The sequence below is a fragment of the Scyliorhinus torazame genome, chromosome 8 (assembly GCF_047496885.1).
Source record: "Scyliorhinus torazame isolate Kashiwa2021f chromosome 8, sScyTor2.1, whole genome shotgun sequence".
NCBI lineage: Eukaryota > Metazoa > Chordata > Chondrichthyes > Carcharhiniformes > Scyliorhinidae > Scyliorhinus > Scyliorhinus torazame.
This window is the reverse complement of record NC_092714.1, coordinates 52,596,934-52,615,937: the sequence shown is the minus strand read 5'-3', so window position 1 is coordinate 52,615,937 and position 19,004 is coordinate 52,596,934. Positions and strand designations below refer to the sequence as shown.

The window sequence follows — 19,004 nt, the reverse complement described above, 5'->3', positions numbered from 1 at the left end:
GGTGCCTGTGTGGCACTGCCAGCGTGCCAGTTTGATGGTGTGATTGTGCCCGAATGGCATTGGGATGCCAGGGTGGCATTCAGGTGCCAGGATCCCACCCTGCCCAGAGCCTGACTGTCATGGTAAGCACACTGAGATAACACGGGCTGCAACTGGATGCAGCTGTAACTGAAATATACTCCAGACCTTGAAGTTAGTTCAATTTGATTTATTGAACCTGTCACACAGTTAGCTCAGTTCTCTGTGAGTTCGACTCTCTGCTAACCTAAGTGTGATTATTCTGTCTGACTGAACCAGACTAGCTCTTAGCCACGTGCTGCTGTAGGTGTATTGTGATATATACACGTGACTCACTCTGTAGATGTCCCCAGTGGAAAGAGGCGGAGTGTGAGTGCCTCATTCCTTTTATAGTGGGAAACCATCCCCATCTACCTGCTGATTGGCTATGTCCTGTTCTCTGTGTTCATTAGCTGCCTGTCTGTATCTCATTATGTGCATGTCTCCATATCATGACATCTCCCCTTTTGAAATGTTTGTCTGTGGCATATGTGAAAGTATTTACATGTGTAAGCCGGAAAACTAACTTATTTACATACGATGGCAGATGGGAACATATGTACATGTGAAAACAGGTGTCTAATGTGTGAAAACAACATCGCAAACAAAACAAATGTTCATAGGTCCAGTCTCTGGGGCTTGCGTCTGATCCTGGTCGACCGCTGAAGAGGTGGTGGTGGGGACGACGGCTCCTTGATATGCGGGATTGAAGCCGGACTGGTGGCCTCGTGGTTCGAGGTATCAGGAGATAGCACAATAACAGATGGAAACAACGAAGAATGTGGTTGCGGGCGGGAAACTGTGCGCAGTGCCCGCCTGTTTTGCCGCACAACAGATCCATCAGCCATACGCACAACATACGATCGAGGAGCAGCTTGTCGAAGAACAACCGCTGGAGCTGACTAGCCTCCATCAGGTAGGTTGATCCGAACAGCATCCGCCGGGGATAGCACAGGCAAATCGGTGGTGTGAGCATCATAGTCCTGCTTTTGCCGGCCCCTGAGTTTCTGCACCTTCTGCAGCACCGGGAGGTGATCCAGATCAGGCAAGTATATGGCTGGAAGAGTCGTCCGCAGGTCCCTGTTCATCAGGAGTTGAGCCAGTGACATGCCGGTAGACAGAGGGGTTGCTCTGTACGCAAGCAGCCCAAGGTTGACATCAGAAGCAGAATCTGTGGCCGTGCAGATGAGCTGCTTCACTATGTGCACCCCTTTCTCAACCTTCCCGTTGGACTGCGGGTAATGTGGGCTGGAAGTGACGTGATAAAGCTGATATAACTGAGCAAACCTTGACCACTCTTGGCCGTTGTCACTCATGACAGTGAGTGGAACACCATGCCTGGACAACGTCTCCTCACAGGCCTTGATGACGGTCTCGGATGTGAGGTCCGAGAGCTTCGCGACTTCTGGGTAGTTGGAAAAATAATCAATGATTAACACATAATCACGATCATTGGCGTGAAAGTGGTCGATTCCCACCTTGGACCACGGGGAGGTCACGATTTTGTGCTGCTGAAGCGTCTCCTTGCTCTGTGCTGGCTGGAAGCATTGACAGGTCGGACAGTTGAGGACCATGGGCGAAATTCTCCCCCAACGGCGCGATGTCCGCCGACTGGCGCCAAAGACGGCGCCAATCAGACCGGCATCGCGCTGGCCCAAAGGTGCGGAATGCTCCGCATCTTTGGAGGCCGAGCCCCAACATTGAGGGGCTAGGCCGACGGCGGAGGAATTTCCGCCCCGCCAGCTGGCGGAAATGGCGTTTGTTGCCCCGCCAGCTGGCGGAAATGGCGTTTGTTGCCCCGCCAGCTGGCGCGGAAATGCGGCGCATGCGCAGGAGCGTCAGCGGCCGTCGACAGTTTCCCGCGCATGCGCAGTGGGGAGAGTCTCTTCCGCCTCCGCCATGGTGGAGGCCATGGCGGAGGCGGAAGGGAAAGAGTGCCCCCACAGCACAGGCCCGCCCGCGGATCGGTGGGCCCCGATCGCGGGCCAGGCCACCGTGGGGGCACCCCCGGGGTCCGATCGCCCCGCGCCCCCCCCAGGACCCCGGAGCCCGCCCACGCCGCCTGGTCCCGCCGGTAAATACCCGCTTTGATTTACGCCGGCGGGACAGGCAATTTCTGGGCGGGACTTCGGCCCATCCGGGCCGGAGAATTGAGCGGGGGGTCCCGCCAACCGGCGCGGCCCGATTCCCGCCCCCGCCCAATCTCCGGTACCGGAGACTTCGGCGGGGGCGGGATTCACGGCGGCCAACGGCCATTCTCCGACCCGGCGGGGGGTCGGAGAATGACGCCCCATATTTGAGATATCCTGACTAATCCCAGGCCAGTAGACAGCTTGCCAGGCTCTGCGCCTGCACTTCTCGACACCGAGATGTCCCTTGTGAATTTGTCGGAGCACCAAGCTCTGGAGACTGAGTGGAATGACAATGTGGTCCAGCTTGAGGAGGATTGAGCATTGATTTACTTGCATCACCGCACACTATTCGTCCGCAGAATCCACAGTGAGGATGGGCAGGCTCCATGATGATGTCGGTGAGGCATATTCACGTGTGGTAATGATGCCCACATGGTAGGGGGTCTCCAGGCAATCGTCCTCTGGATCCGTTGTACTGTCAGGATCAGAATCCTGTAAACCTTGTTGGACACTCCGAACGCACCTGCGTTGGAATTGGGAGCGTTGGCCCTTGACTGGTGGTGCAGACCTGCACAAGGCTGCATAGTGTCCAGGCTTTCTGCAATTTAAACATTGCCTGCCTCTTGCAGGGCAGTGTTTCTTTAAGTGGGCGGTGCCGCGGTTCGGGCACGTCATGACGTCATTACGCTCCGTGCGTCGTCGCACATGCGCAGTGCGGTCGGCAGAGATTCGCACCTGCGCAGTGTGGTGATCGGCCGCTTCGTTATCCCATTCGCATTGCGCATGCGTGGGTCCCCAGGAAGAGCGCGCTTTCATCAATGCTGAGGCGCTGCATCCGGGAGATGGCCTGCACACGCTCTGCCTCGTGTTAGGCATGTTTCTCATTTTCAGCCGATTTGTATTGGGAATACCGATTTTTGGCGTGCTCATGCACTGTACATGTTTCAATCGTGACTGACAGGGTTATATGCTTGATTTTTAAATGCTGCTCTCTCAGAGGATCAGAGTGAACTCCAAAAACGATTTGGTCTCTGATCATGGAGTCAGCAATATCACCAAAGTTGCAGGACAGCGCTAGTAGACGGAGATTAGTTAAGAAGGAGTTGAAAGATTCATCTTTACCTTGTAGGCATTGTTTGAATATATAGCGCTCGAAGATTTCATTGATGTCCACTTCACAATGACTATCAAACTTGTCCAGGATGGTCTGAAACCTTGTCTTGTCCTGGCCTTCGGTGAAATTAAACGAGTTAAAGAGTTGGATGGCTTTATCCCCCGCAGTTGAAAGGAGAAGCGCGATCTTTCTTGTATCAGGCGCACCCTCGAGGTCTGAGGCATCGATGTATAGCAGAAACCTTTGCTTGAAATTCCGCCAGTTGGCACTGAGATTGCCGGAAGTCCGCAGCTGTTAAGGAGGCTGGATCTTCTCCTTGGTGCCGGGATACACTTGCTGGTCGTCACGGAACAGATTGAGGTAAACCACCTAGGGATATCAGTCTTCTGGTACCATGTCATGGTAAGCACACTGAGATAACACAGGCTGCAACTGGATGCAGCTATAACTGAAATATATTCCTGACCTTGAAGTTAGTTCAATTTGATTTATTGAACCTGTCACACAGTTAGCTCAATTCACTGTGAGTTCGACTCTCTGCTAACCTAAGTGTGATTACTCTGTCTGACTGAACCAGACTAGCTCTTAGCCACGTGCTGTCGGTGTTATGTGATATATACACCTGACTCACTCTGTAGATGTCCCCAGTGGAAAGAGGCGGAGTGTGATTGCCTCATGCCTTTTATAGTGGGAAACCACCCCCCAGTGTTCTGCCTGCTGATTGGTTATGTCCTGTTCTCTGCGTTCATTAGCTACCTGTCTGTATCTCATTATATGCATGTCTGCATATCATGACACTGACCACCTGGGGTCCCCCGACCACCTGAGAAACCCCCTAAGTGCCGTCACACCTGGTCCATATTTGCGAGACCAGTGTCAAATGGCGCCTGGTCAAGTTCTCCGAGGCAATACCGTTAGATCCGCACTTTGGGTATCTCCGGCGCAGACATATTCAATTGAGAGTAGCTACTCACTTGATTAGGCAAATCTGGCTCACGCCCAGTGAGGGCGGGATCCAGATCTCAACTCCTCGCAATATCTCGTTAGATCTTGTGAGGCGTAACGAGCATCATAAATCTAACAAGAGGCTTGTTGCAACATTTACCAGCCTTGTCATGTCCCGTATCGGATGCAATGAGATCGTCAGATCATGCCCATATTCTTTCTTTCTGTCATCAGCAAATCTAGCAACCATACATTTGGCCCCTTCATCCATGTTATTGATATAGATTAAGATTGTTTAAGGTCCCAACACGGATCCTTGTGGCACTCCAGTGGCTACAAATTGTTGACCCAAATATTTATTTTTATTATTAATTATTATTAAAACCCATTTATTTCTACTCTCTGTTATACTATTGGATTGTCCAATACTATAGAATTTTTAAAGTGCCCTGCTATAACCTCCTTAATAATAGGTTCTAGTATTTTCCCTTTGACAGATGTTAGACTAACTGGCCTGTAGGTTCCTGTTTTCTGTATGAGTTACATCGCTATTTTGCAATCTGATAGGACCTTTCCATAATCTAGGAAATGTTGGAAAATTATAACCAATGCATCTATTATCTCAGTAGCCACTAGGCTGACACCCATCAGGACCTGGGGATCTGTCATCTTTTGGTTCTAATACGTTTCTCATTCTCTTTTTCCTGTAGTTTGTAATAGTTTTAAGTTCTTCCCCCCCACCCCTTTCAACTCTTGATTTACAAGTTTTTTTGAGATATTGGTGCGATTCCACAGGAACAAAAGTCCGCTTTTGGGCACGTTTAGCAGCATGTTTCTCGGTGGCTGCATCGCCGAGAAACACCCGGCTATTCAATGGCACTCTGCCAGGTGGCACTGCCAGGGTGAAGGGTGCTGGTGCCTGGGTGCTAGTGCCAAGGTGCCTGGGTGCCACCAGCACAATGCACAATCCCCCAGGTGCCATTACGCCTGGTCCATGTTTGTGTGGATCAGTACTAAACGGCACGTGATCGAGGCCTTGCTGGGGAGGCCGTTAGTTACCTGGCACTGGGAGAATCCAGCATAGATATATTTAAATGTGCCTAATGGCTCATTTAAATATGCACATCTGAGTCTGTTGAATCTCGCGAGATGTCTCGAGCGTCGCAAATCTCATGAGAGTCCTCTTGTGAGATTCAATGGCTTTGTCGTGTTACCAAGTCTGGCTTGATGAAGCCGGTAAATCCCACCCATTATTTTCTACAGCGAAGAAAGATTTTTTAAAAATTACTGCTTCTGCCATTTCATTATTTCCTCTTATTAATTTCCCAGACCTTCTCTGTATAGGACCCACACTCCCATTTCCTTTTAAAATACTCATAGAAACTCTTACTTTTTGCATTTAGATTTGCTAACTTCGCCCTCATTTTTTGTTTTAGTCATTCTTTTGTGCTTTTTAACTCTGTTCATTCTTCTGATCTACCACTTCTTCACAGAATTATATGCTTTTTGACACAATCTTGAACCATCTTAGTTAGCCAAAGATGGTGTATCCTTCTAGAGTCTTTTTTACTGGAATATATCTTTGCTGAGTGTTATGAAATATCTCCTTAAATGTCTGTCACTGCATTTCTACTGAACTACTGTAACCAAATTTCTCAGTTTACTTCAGTCAACTGTGTCTTCATAGCCTTCAGTTACCTTTATTTAAGTTTATAGCACTAGTCTTAAAACTATGTGAAATCCAATTATATTATTATCACTGCTACCTCCAAGATCCTTCACTATGCGATCATTAAGTAATCCTTTACAAGGCCCAGAATAGCCTGCCCTCTAGTTGGCTGTAGAATGCGGTACTCTAAGAAATTGCCTCAGAAATTCTACAAACTCATCTTCCAGGATAGTTTTGGCAATCTGATTCATCCAATCTATATGTAGATTACATTTGGCAATGATTATTACTGTACCTTTCTTCCAAGCCTCCATTATTCTTTCCTGCTTAACCCTGTCCTAAGTGTAGTTACTGTTAGGGGATATACTGGGCGGGATTCTCCCAACGGGCAGCTAAGTGCTGACGCCAGAGTAAAAACGGGAGTGTTTTACTCCGGCGTCGGCGCCTGTTCTGGGACCCCATTCTGTGGCCCACAGGGGCTGGAGCGGCCGATGCCTGCCGATCCCGGCCTGAACCCGGTGCCGCGGGGTCCGTGCATGTGCAGCTGGGACGGCACCAACTCGCGCATCCGCAGAGGCCTTTTTCCCCACGCCGGCCCCGACGCCAAATGGCGCAGGGCTGCAGGAGCCAGTGCGGAGGAAAGGAGGCTGGGGGGCAGAGAGTCCGGCCCACCGATTGGTGGGCCCCGATCGCGGGCCAGGCCACTATGGAGGCCCCCCCCCCTGGGGTCGGTCACCGCTCCCCCCCCACAGGCCGCCCCCGGACCCTTCAAAGCCGAGGTCTCGCCGGCTCAGAGGATGTTAGAACGGCGCCGGTGGCACTCGGCTTTTTGTTGACGGCCGCTCGGCCCATCCGGGTCGGAGAATCGGCGCGCCGGCCCGGAGAAATGGTGCATACCCCAACCGGCACTGTGCCGACCACGCTGCTGCCAATTCTCCGCACTGCGGAGAATTGCATCCTGGCGTCGGGGCAGCGTGGTGCGATTTGCGCTGCGCTGCACCAATTCTCCGACCTGGCGGGGGGTCGGAGAATTCCGCCCATAAACTACAAGTGAGCACTTACCTTTGTTGTTAGTAATCTCTACCCAAACACTTGCACATCTTGATCTTTAGAACTAAGGCCATCTCTCACTATTACCCTGACGTCATTTTAATTAATAGAGATACCCCACCAACCTTTTGGTAACTTCCTGTCTTTCCGAAATGTCAACCATCATTGAATATTCAGATTCCAAACTTGATCACCTTCGTCTCTGTAATTATCAGGTCTTGCATATTTATTTCTATTTGAGCTGAAAATTCATCCATCTTATTATGAAAGTTTTGTCAATTTAGATACAGAGACTTTAGTTGTGTCTTTTACTATTTTTGCGAACTCTAGCTTTATCTGATTGGGCACTCTTAAATTTAAATGCTCTGTCCCTTTCTGCCACGTTCAGATTACCATTATCCTTATTGTTACCCTCCTCTTATGCTCTTTCATTCCCTAAATTTGCCACACCTTCCCCCATGTGATTTCTCACTCTCTATTTAGTTTAAAGCCATCTCTAATGCCTGAGTTATCCATCTTGCCAGAACACTGAGCCCAGCACGGTTGAAGTGAAGACTGTCCAAATGGTACAGCTTCTACTTTCCCCAGTATTTAGTGCCAGTGCCCCTGTGGTGAACGTATTGCTACTACAATTCACCACTGTATTGTATTGTATCATGTTGATGCCCTTGTGGGCTCGGCCTGTGGCTCCACCCCCCCGGGGGTGGTATATAAATCTGCAGCCTGTAGGTGGCACTCGGTACAGAGCAGTCGCAGGCAGGCACAGATCTAGCTTATTAAAACCACTGTTCAATTCTACTAATCATCTCATGTGAATTGATGGTCGCATCAATTTAATAAGCTAAGATATCGCAATGGAAGCCGCCCTCAAACCTGATCGACTGGAACTCGACCCACAGGCAGCTGAAGCCAAAGGAATCTTTTTACACTGGCTCCGCTGCTTTGAGGCCTACCCCACCGCCTCCTCCTCGCCCGCCGTCACCGAGGCACAGAAGCTGAGTCTCCTCCATGCCCGGGTGAACCACAGAATCTTGGTACTAATCGAAGATGCAACCACGTACGCAGACGCGGTCGCGATCCTGAAAATACATTACGTGAGGCCGGGGAACGAAGTGTTTGCGCGGCATCTCCTCACCAAACATCGTCAACGCCCTGGGGAATCGCTGGAGGAATATCTACGCGACCTGAGGGTACTCGCTCGAAACTGTAACTACAAGGACGTCACGGCCTCGCAGCACATGGAACTCGCCGTCCGGGACACCTATGTGGCTGGAGTCCGGTCCAACTATGTCAGACAGCGCCTGCTCGAAAAGGGCGCCCTCGACCTAAAAAAGACGGTAAAACTATCCACCTCATTAGAGGTAGCCTTCCAGAGCCTAAATGCTTTCCCTCTGACCACGCAATTTCCTCGTGGGCGCCGGAGGCGTGACCATCACCCGACCCAAGGGTGTCCCAGGCCTGTGACGCGTGGCTGCCCGCCCAACCCGGGGGGCCGCATTGCTATTTCTGCGGTCAGAACCAGCACCCCAGACAGCGTTGCCAAGCTCGGAACCTGACCTGCAGCGACTGCGGCAAGGAAGGACATTTTGCCAAAGTCTGCTTGGCCCGACCCAAAGTTTCAAATTCGCAGGCCCGACTCACAGACTCACAGGCCCGCAGAGTGGCTGCGTGCCTGCCGGTACCGCCCCCTTCTGATGCATCATCCGCCTCGTGCTATCCATGGGGGCTGCCATCTTTAACTCTACCCAACACGTGCAACTCATGGGGGCCGCCATCTTGGCCGCCACCTTCAATGCCGCCTGACACGTGCGACCGACGGGGGCCGCCATCTTCAACGCCGACCGACGGGGGGGGGTGACATCTTGGGACCACCCCGCTACCACCGACCACGCCGGCTGCCCGCAGCTTGGCGCTGTCACTCTCGACCAGTCATGGCCCAAGCACCTCAAAAGCTCCATGATGACCGTCCAGTTCAAGGTGCACGGTTTGACCCTGGAAGCACGGAGAGATTCATCCATCCGGACACAGTAAGGCACTGTTCCCTCCAGATTTCCCCTGCATCCCAAACAATCTCCTTTGCTTCCGGATCACATTCCACGACATTGGAGTGCAGATCCGGGGGTACTGTGTCGCCAACCTCGCGACACAGGGCGCCGAGTACGCCAATTTTAAACTCTATGTCCTCCGCCATCTCTGTGCTCCTCTCTTGTTAGGACTGGATTTCCAGTGCAACCTCAGGAGCCTGACCCTGAAGTTCGGTGGACCTCTACCCTCTCTCACCGTATGTAGCCTCGCAACCCTTAAGGTCGCCCCTCCATCGCTCTTAGCGAACCTCACCTCAGACTGTAAACCCGTCGCCACCAGAAGCAGGCGGTACAGTGCCCAGGACAGGACATTTATCAAGTCGGAGGTCCAGCGGCTCTTGAGGGAGGGGGTCATTGAGGCCAGTAATAGCCCCTGGAGAGCCCAAGTGGTGGTTGTCAGGACCGGGGAAAAGAACCGGATGGTTGTAGACTACAGCCAAACCATAAATCGGTACACGCAACTCGATGCGTACCCCCTTCCCCGCATAGCGGACATGGTTAATCAGATTGCACACTACCGGGTTTTCGCCACGGTAGATCTGAAGTCCGATCTGCCCGGAAGATCACCACTACACTGCCTTTGAGGTAGATGGCCGCCTCTTCCACTTCCTCAGAGTCCCCTTCGGCGTCACCAATGGGGTCTCGGTCTTCCAAAGAATGATGGAACGAATGGTTGACCAGTACAGGCTGTGGGCCACGTTCCCGTACTTGGATAACATCACCATCTGTGGCCATGATCAGCAGGACCACGACGCTAACCTTCAGAAGTTCCTCCAAACCGCCCAAGCCCTCAATCTCACCTACAACAAGGAGAAATGCGTTTTCCGCACAACCCGTCTAGCCATCCTCGGCTATGTCGTGGAAAGCGGAGTCCTAGGGCCCGGCTCCGATTGCATGCGCCCCCTCCTGCAACTCCCCCTTCCCCACTGCCCCAAGGCCCTGAAAGGATGCCTGGGGTTCTTTTCATATTATGCCCAGTGGGTCCCCAACTATGCGGACAAAGCCCGGCCACTTATCAAAGCCACCATGTTTCGCCTGACGACTGAGGCCCGCCTGGCCTTCAGCCGCATCAAGGCAGACATTACTAAAGCCGCGATGCACGCGGTGGACGTATCCATCCCCTTCCAGGTGGAGAGCGACGCGTCAGAGGTCGCCCTGGCCGCTACCCCTAACCAGGCAGGCAGGCCCATGGCCTTCTTTTCCCGTACCCTCAACGCCTCCGAGATTCGACACTCCTCTGTCGAAAAGGAAGCTCAAGCCATTGTGGAAGCTGTGCGGCACTGGAGGCACTACCTGGCCGGTAGGAGGTTCACCCTCGTCACTGACCAACGGTCGGTAGCCTTTATGTTCAACAACACACAGCGGGGCAAGATCATGAATGATAAAATCTTGAAATGGAGAATCGAACTCTCCACCTATAATTATGATATCGTGTATCGTCCTGGGAAGCTCAATGATCCCCCAGATGCCCTGTCCCGCGGCACATGCGCCAGCACGCAAGATGACCGACTTCGGGCCATCCACAATGACCTCTGTCACCCGGGGGTCACCCGGCTTCTCCACTTCATCAAGGCCCACAACCTGCCCTACTCCACTGAGGAGGTCAGGGCCATGACCAGGGACTGCCAAGTCTGCGCGGAGTGCAAGCCGCACTTCTATCGGCCAGACAAGGCCCATCTGGTGAAGGAATCCTGCCCCTTTGTGCGCCTCAGCGTCGATTTCAAAGAGCCCCTCCCCTCCACTGACCGTAACGTGTATTTTCTCAACGTTGTTGACGAGTACTCCCGTTTCCCCTTTGCCATCCCATGCCCCGACATGACCATGGCCACTCTCATTAAGGCCCTACACAGCATCTTCACCCTGTTCGGTTTCCCCACTTACGTCCACAGTGACCGGGGCTCCTCGTTTATGAGCGATGAGCTGTGTAATTACCTGCTCAGCAAGGGCATTGCCTCGAGCAGGATGACCAGCTACAACCTCCGGGGAAACGGACAGGTGGAAGGCCGTCCTTCTGTCCCTACAGTCCAGAAGTCTCCCGGTTTCCCGCTGGCAGGAGGTCCTCCCCGACGCGCTCCATTCCATTTGGTCACTCCTCTGCACAGCCACGAACGAGACCCCCACGATCGTCTATTTGTCTTCCCCAGAAAATCCACCTCCGGGGTCTCGCTTCCGACCTGGCTGACAACACCTGGGCCTGTCCTCCGGAAGCACGTGAAGAGCCAGACGTCCGACCCCCTGGTCGAGAGGGTCCAGCTCCTACATGCCAACCCTCAGTATGCCTACGTGGCGCACCGCGACGGCCGACAAGATACAGTCTCCCTCTGGGATCTGGCACCCGCCGGTTCCCCAGCGACCATCACCTGCGCCACCCCCCTACACCGAACACCGGCCCCGCCCCTACACGGCCTACACCCCCCCCCCTTCCCCCATCGCCGACCCACCGTGATGAAGCTCCAGATGACACGCTCCCGGAGTCAACCAGCCCAACACCTGTGCCCGCAGCGACGTGTTCATCACCCGTGCCCGCAGCGAAGCCGGACTGAGGCGATCACAGAGAACGATCAAGGCGCCAGACAGACTCGATCTGTGAGCCCACGTCACCCCCGCTGGACTTCAATTTTTTAACAGGGGGTGAATGTGGTGAACGTATTGCTACTACAATTCACCACTGTATTGTATTGTATTATGTTGGTGCCCTTGTGGGCTCCGCCTGTGGCTCCGTCCCCTCAGGGGTGGTATATAAATCTGCAGCCTATAGGCGGCACTCAGCCGCAGGCAGGCACAGATCTAGCTTATTAAAACCCTGTTCACTTCTACTAATCGTCTCGTGTGAATTGATGGTTGCATCATCCCCATGAATCAAAATCCATTTCTCCCACACCAATATTTCAACTTTGCATTCAGCTCCCTAATTTTACTCATCCTATGCCAATTCACTCGTGGGACAGATTTGCGGTTCTGCTTTGTAATTTTGCCTCTAGCTGCTCATACTCCCTAAGCATATCCTTTTACCTAAGTCCTCTCTATGTCATTGGTACCTATGTGGACCATGATAACTGGATCCTTCCCCTTTCTCTGCAAGTTCCTCTCCACCCCCAAGCAGCTGTCCCGACTCTGGCAACGAGCAGGAAACACAGCCTTCTGGACCTCCGACTATAGAAAACGGTATCTATCCCCTGGACTATACTGTGCTGTACCAAGATTACATTCCTCAGTACGCCCCTGCTTGAATGGTTCCTTTTTGATGGTTCCATGTTCAGCTCAGTCAGCCACCCTGCAACTCCACTTCCATCCATACAAGCTGCAAGAATGCCAAACCCGTTAAATAATTGCAAAGGCTTCTCCACTTCTACCTTCTGGATCCACATGCCTCACGTGCAGTTGGAATTGAACTCCTATTTTTCTATTCAAAAATATATTTACTTTGTACTTACATAAAAGTCACTGCAAACTGCTTGTGTACAGAGACGTGTTATGCAGTGTAGATAGAAGGTAGAGACAGACAGGTTTTGATGCTCAGTGAAGCGGAATGCCTCAAAGTAGAATCTTGCAAATTGATCCTTCCCGTTGGACACTATGTTAGTCTGCTCTTCTCTAGTACATCTGCAAAGCAAATAAATGATTTCAGCTGTGATTTCTAATGTAAAGCTCCGATTTTGTGAGGATTGCAAAAATTGAGTTTGAGCTGGCTCTTCTGCAGCGCTAGCTGAGAATGAAGCCAAATTTAACGATGGGAATTTATTCCCCTTGTTTGAATAATTTGCCTGCACATGGAAGGCTCCCCCAGAAAATTTGGCTGACGAGTATTAAGTTAGATAAAACAGCATATTTAAAGAACTGCAACTCGCTATGAAGGGGGAAGTGGGGCGGGATTATCCGTTATAGTGGCAGAGTGCTGACGCCATTGTAAATGCCGGAGCGTTTTACGACGGCGTCAGCGGGCCACTAGGAGCAGCGATCCTGCGGCGCACAAGGGTCCAGCATGGACGCCGCGAAAAGCGCTGGTGGAGCGTCCCCAGACCGGTGTCGGATACGCGGGCCGCATCGTTGATGTGGCGCCACGTCACATAAGTTGCGCGAGCGGCGAACACTGCCGATGCTCGCAAGATGGCTGTCGCCCGCCGTGCTGCCCCGAGGTTTAGGGACCACGACCTCGACTCGCTACTCAACGCGGTGGAGGAGAGGAGGGACAGTCACGTTCCCTGGACCAGGCGGCAAAAGCACGGTCCAGCGTATGTGGAGGGAGGTTGGCGAGGCCGTTAGCGCCGTGGGGCACACCCCACGGACCGGCGAACGGTGCCGCAAAAAGCTGCAAAACCTAACGAGGGCAGCCAGGGTGAGTACACAGCAACGTGCCTCTGGCACCCCCCCCCCCCCCACCCCCACACAGGTGAAATGCCCCCCCCCCTCCCCCAGGAGGATGACACAACCTCCTCCCTGACCCACATGGGCTGCACCCACCAATACCAGCTGCCACCATTGCCTTGTGCCCCTATGCCATCAAATACCCAACAGCTGTGCTGCATGCGTCAGACCGCCTGTCCCTGATGTTTGTTCCCCCCCCCCACCCCAGGATAAGAGCGCCCGCAACCACAGGGAGCGGGAAAAAAACGGAGGTGTTCCACCCATCATGCACGCCCTCACCGTCCATGAGCAGAGGGCACTGGACATCGCAGGCGGACCCGAGGACCGGGAGGTTGCCAGGTCGAAGGCGCACCACCAAGTGAGACTCCCCTGCCTGACTGCACCCCTCACCACAGCCCCCACTCCACCGTCTACTCCACCCTCTCACCCCAGCCCTCACTCCACTCCCTCACCCCAGCCCTCACTCCACCCCCTCACCCCAGCCCCCACTCCACCCCCTCACCCCAGCCCCCACTCCACTCCCACACCCCAGCCCCCCACTCCACCCCCTCACTCCAGCTTCCCACTCCACACCCTCACCCCAGCCCCCCACTTCACACCCTCACCCCAGCCCCCCACTCCACATCCTCACCCCAGCCCCCCACTCCACCCCCTCACCCCAGCCCCCCACTCCACCCCCTCACTCCAGCTTCCCACTCCACACACTCACCCCAGCCCCCCACTCCACCCCCTCACCCCAGCCCCCCACTCCACACCCTCACCCCAGCCCCCCACTCCACACCCTCATCCCAGCCCCCCACTCCACCCCCTCACCCCAGCCCCCCACTCCACCCCCTCACCCCAGCCTCCCACCCACTCCCTCACCCCAGCCCCCCACTCCACACCCTCATCCCAGCCCCCCACTCCACCCCCTCACCCCAGCCCCCCACTCCACACCCTCACCCCAGCCCCCCACTCCACACCCTCACCCCAGCCCCCCCACTCCACACCCTCACCCCAGCTCCACACCCTCACCCCAGCCTCCCCACTCCACACCCTCACCCCAGCCCCCCACTCCACACCCTCACCCCAGCCCCCCACTCCACACCATCACCCCAGCTCCACACCCTCACCCCAGCCCCCCACTCCACACCCTCACCCCAGCCCCCCACTCCACACCCTCACCCCAGCCCCCCACTCCACACCCTCACCCTCGTCTGCCTATCCAACGATACTTGCTGTCTTGTGTTTTACAGGACCAGCCACCGGTCGTCCCAGGCCGTCTGGCGTCCCACGACCAGTGCCAGGCCCAGTGGCCCCCAGGGGCACAGGCCACGGTGGGGAGGGTGCCACCGACACCTAGGACACAGACACCCAGGACACTGACAGAGAGAGGATGGACAGACTGGACACTCACACACAGTGGACGGACACGCACAGGATGGACACAGAGAGGACGGACAGACCGGACACACACACAGTGGACGGACACACACAGGACGGACACACAGACGACGGACAGACTGAACACTGACACACAGATGGGGGCGACACGGGGACCATCGGGCCAAGAGTCGCGCAGGAGACCCTGGACTTTGGCTCCGATGACGTTATGGACTTTTCGTCACTGCTGTCTCCCATACCCTCCCCCATCGCAGAGACTCTCACCTCGGTTGGGCAATTTAGTGATGAGGCTTCTGGGACACTCACTGGTGCGCACCAAACAGCCATACCGGTACAGCAGGTGGAGGTAGGAGCAGCTTAGGGGCCAGACGGTCGGAGGGCAGACCGGCCCCAGAAACCAGCTGCCACCCAGACGGGTCCTGGGTTCCTGGAATTACCAGACCCACCCAGAGACCCGATTCAGTCAGACACCCAGGGGCTAGACAACGGGATCACTGCTGGCTTCCAGCAGCTGCAGACGCTGGTGGAGGAGTCCATCTGCGTCCAGGAGCAGGGAGTGGTGCCGGTCATGCGTGCCACCCAGGCCGAAACCGCATGGGTAGCGTCCGCGGTGGAGGCAGTGGGGGCGATAGTGTCGGCTATGGTTCAGAGTGTCCGTGGCCTGGGGCACTCTGTGCAGGCGGGGGCCGAGGCCCAGGACAGGGCTGCCCTCTCACAGGCAGCCATGTGCCAGAGCCACCTGGGAATTGAAGTGGTGCTCCTCAGCGTGGCCCAGTCACAGCAGGTCATGGCTGAGAACATCGGCAGCATTGCCCAGGCGCTGGCCAGCATTGCGCAGACAGAGGGTGGTGACCCAGTCCCAGAGGGAGGTGGCAAAGTCACTGGCTGAAGTGGCACAGACCCTCAGGGTGGTGGCACAGTTGCAGCGTGATGTGGCGCAGTCCCAGACAGAGATTGGCCACTCTCTGTGCTCCATGGCCGCAAACGTCGAAACCAGTGCGAGCCTCCAGGACTGGTAGCGCCTGCTGGCGGGGGTGGCCTCAAAGGATGGCTCCGCTCGCATCCCCGTCTCATGGAATAGCCCGGGGGCCATGCCGGTGACTCCCGCATGGGGCATTCCGGAACACCGCACCACCTCGGACTCACCACTCCTCCCTCCCCCCTCCTGTCCCTGGTGCATCTGGTGGGCAGTGGGCAGAACAGGGCGGCACCACGCCATCTGGGACGCCTGAGCAGCGGCCGTGCCATCCGCACCGGGTCGCCCCAGGAGACGTGCGGCAACAGGGACCCTTGTCGCAAAACAGGAGACACAGCAGGCCACCTCCGCCCTTGCTATACCGTCTGGGCAACCACCTCGGCGTAGTGTTAGGGCCCGCAAGACCAGAAAGTTAGACACCAGTTAAGTTGACATGTTTGCAGGTACTGGCGCAGCTCATCGCTCATGAATCAGGATCCCCGGTCGCTGTGGATGTAGGCGGGGAAGCCGAACAGAGCGAAGATGGTGTTGAGGGCTTTGATGACGGTGGCAGATGTCATGTCGGGGCATGGGACGGCAAAGGGGAATCGGGAATATTCATCAACCACACTGAGAAAGTACGTGTTGCGGTCGGTGGAGTGGAGGGGCCCTTTGAAGTCCACGCTGAGGCGTTCAAAGGGGCGGGAGGCCTTCACTAGGTGCGCACGGTCTGGCCGGTAGAAGTGCGGTTTACACTCCGCGCAGACCTGGCAGTCTCTGGTGATCGCCCTGACTTCCTCGATGGAGTAGGGCAGGTTGCGGGCCTTGATGAAATGGTAAAAATGTGTGACCCCTGGGTGACAGAGATTGTCGTGCAGGGTCCGGAGTCGGTCCACTTGTGCGCTGGCACATGTACCTCGGGATAGGGCATCGGGGGGCTCGTTGAGCTTACCGGGGCGATACAAAATCTCGTAATTGTAGGTGGAGAGTTCAATCCTCCACCTCTTGATTTTATCGTTTTTGATCTTGCCCCACTGTGTGTTATTAAACATGAAGGCAACCGACCATTGGTCAGTGAGGAGAGTGAATCTCCTGCCGGCCAGGTAATGCCTCCAATGCTGTACAGCTTCAACGATGGCTTGGGCCTCTTTTTCGACAGAGGAGTGCCGAATTTCAGAGGCATGGAGGGGGCGGGAAAAGAATGCCACGGGCCTGCCTGCCTGGTTGAGGATGGCGGCCAGAGCGACGTCTGATGCATCGCTCTCGACTTGGAAGGGGAGCGTCCCGTCGACCACGTGCATCGCTGCCTTGCCACTGTCGGCCTTGATACGGTTAAAGGCCTGGTGAGCCGCTGCCGTCAGAGGAAAAGCAGTGGATTGAATGAGTGGGCGGGCCTTGTCCGCATAGTTTGGGAGCCACTGGGCGTAATACGAAAAGAACCCCAGGCAACGTTTGAGGGCCTTGGGGCAGTGGGGGAAGGGGAGTTCCATGCGATTGGGGTCGGGCCCCAGAACTCCGTTCTGGACCACATAGCCGAGGATGGCTAAGCGGTTCGTGCTGAACACGCACTTCTCCTTGTTATACGTGAGGTTGAGGAGAGTGGCGGTGTGGAGAAATTTGGCAAGGTTGGTGTCATTGTCCTGGTCATGGCCGCAGATGGTGACGTTATCCAGGTACGGGAAAGTGGCCCGCACCCCGTACCGGTCAACCATTCGGTCCATCTCCCGTTGGAAGACCGAGACCCCATTGGTGACGCTGAAGGGAACCCTAAGAAAGTGGTAAAGGCGGCCGTCTGCCTTGAACGCAGTGTATGGGCAGTTCACTTTGCGGATGGGGAGCTGGTGGTAGGCAGATTTCAGGTCTACTTTTGAGAAGATCCGGTACTGTGCAATCTGATTGACCATATCAGATATACGTGGGAGGGAGTATGCGTCGAGCTGCGTGTACCAATTGATGGTCTGACTGGAGTCAACGACCATCCTGTTTTTCTCCCCAGTTTTGACCACTTCCACTTGGGCTCTCCAGGGGCTGTTGCTGGCCTCGATGATGCCTTCCTGAAGCAACCGCTGGACTTCAGACCTGATGAACGTCCTGTCCTGGGTGCTGTACCATCTGCTCCTGGTGGCGACGGGTTTGCAATCCGGGGTTAGGTTTGCAAAAAGGGAAGGTGGGTCGACCTTAAGGGTCGCAAGGCTGCACACAGTAAGGGGTAGTAGGGGCCTGCCGAGTTTCAGGGTTAGGCTCTGGAGGTTGCACTGGAAGTCCAGGCCGAGTAGCAAGGCAGCGCAGAGATTGGGGAGGACGTAGAGGCGGAAGCCGCTGAACTCCACACCCTGGACAGTGAGAGTGGATTTGCTGTACCCCCGGATTGCCATGGAATGGGACCCGGAGGCCAAGGAGATTCTCTGGTTAGCGGGGTGTACCGCGAGGGAGCAGCGCCTTACCGTATCGGGGTGAATGAGTCCAGCAGGCCGGAGATCTCATGCCCGTTGACCTTCACTTTAGTTGAAGCAGTCGCGAGGTTGTGTGGTCGAGACAAAAGCGAGACGTGGCTGGTCGTTGGCGGTTGCAGGCGATGAGCGGCTGGATGAGGTGCCCGACGGGCATGGGTCCTGAGTCGGGTAAGATGGCAGCACCCATTGGTCCTGGGAGGAACAAGATGGCTGCGCCCACGGGCCGCACATGTTGCGAGTCCGGCAAGATGGCGGCATCCACTGGCCGTACGTGGTCCTCGGAGGGGAAGATGGCAGCACCCACTGGCTGCACGTGGGAGGTGCCGGGACAATAGTGGCGATTGAGCGGGCCTGGCACATTGCAGCAAAATGTCCCTTCTTGCCACAGGCCTTGCAGAGGGCGCTCCAGACCGGGCAGTGCTGTCGAGGTTGTTTTGACTGCCCACACAAGTAGCATTTGGGCCCCCCGGGATTGGTTGGCTGCCGTGTGGCACAGGCGTGGGGTTGGCTGAGGGCGGCCGCTGACGGGGTCCACGATGGGGCGGCCGTCTGTGGAGTCCACGATGCACAGGGGGCTGGGCCGAGCAGTCGGGGGCAGAGGCCTGAATGTTGCGTGCTGCGACCGTAAGTGAAAGCGCTAGTTTTTTGGTCGCCGCGAGGTAGTTTTCCTTCAGTAGCCCCATGGCCTCTGCGTAGGTCGGCGTGTCCTGGAAAAGTGAAAAGACGTTGGAGCTCAGCCGCGTGTAAAGGATCTGGGGCCTCTGTTCTTCTGGAATTTCGTCTGGCGCAGACCCGAT

The 19,004-nt window shown here is 55.2% G+C and overlaps 1 protein-coding gene across 1 annotated transcript in view; it reads right to left on the bottom strand.

Annotated features, from left to right (window-relative positions):
* The window catches only part of LOC140428854 (zona pellucida-like domain-containing protein 1), a 132,575-nt gene that overhangs the window by 32,205 nt on the left and 81,366 nt on the right, over nucleotides 1-19,004 (bottom strand). Inside the window, exon 12 of the mRNA XM_072515507.1 lies at nucleotides 12,486-12,654. Coding sequence (XP_072371608.1) covers nucleotides 12,486-12,654 — 169 coding nt within the window. The remainder of the gene's footprint in view (nucleotides 1-12,485; nucleotides 12,655-19,004) is intronic.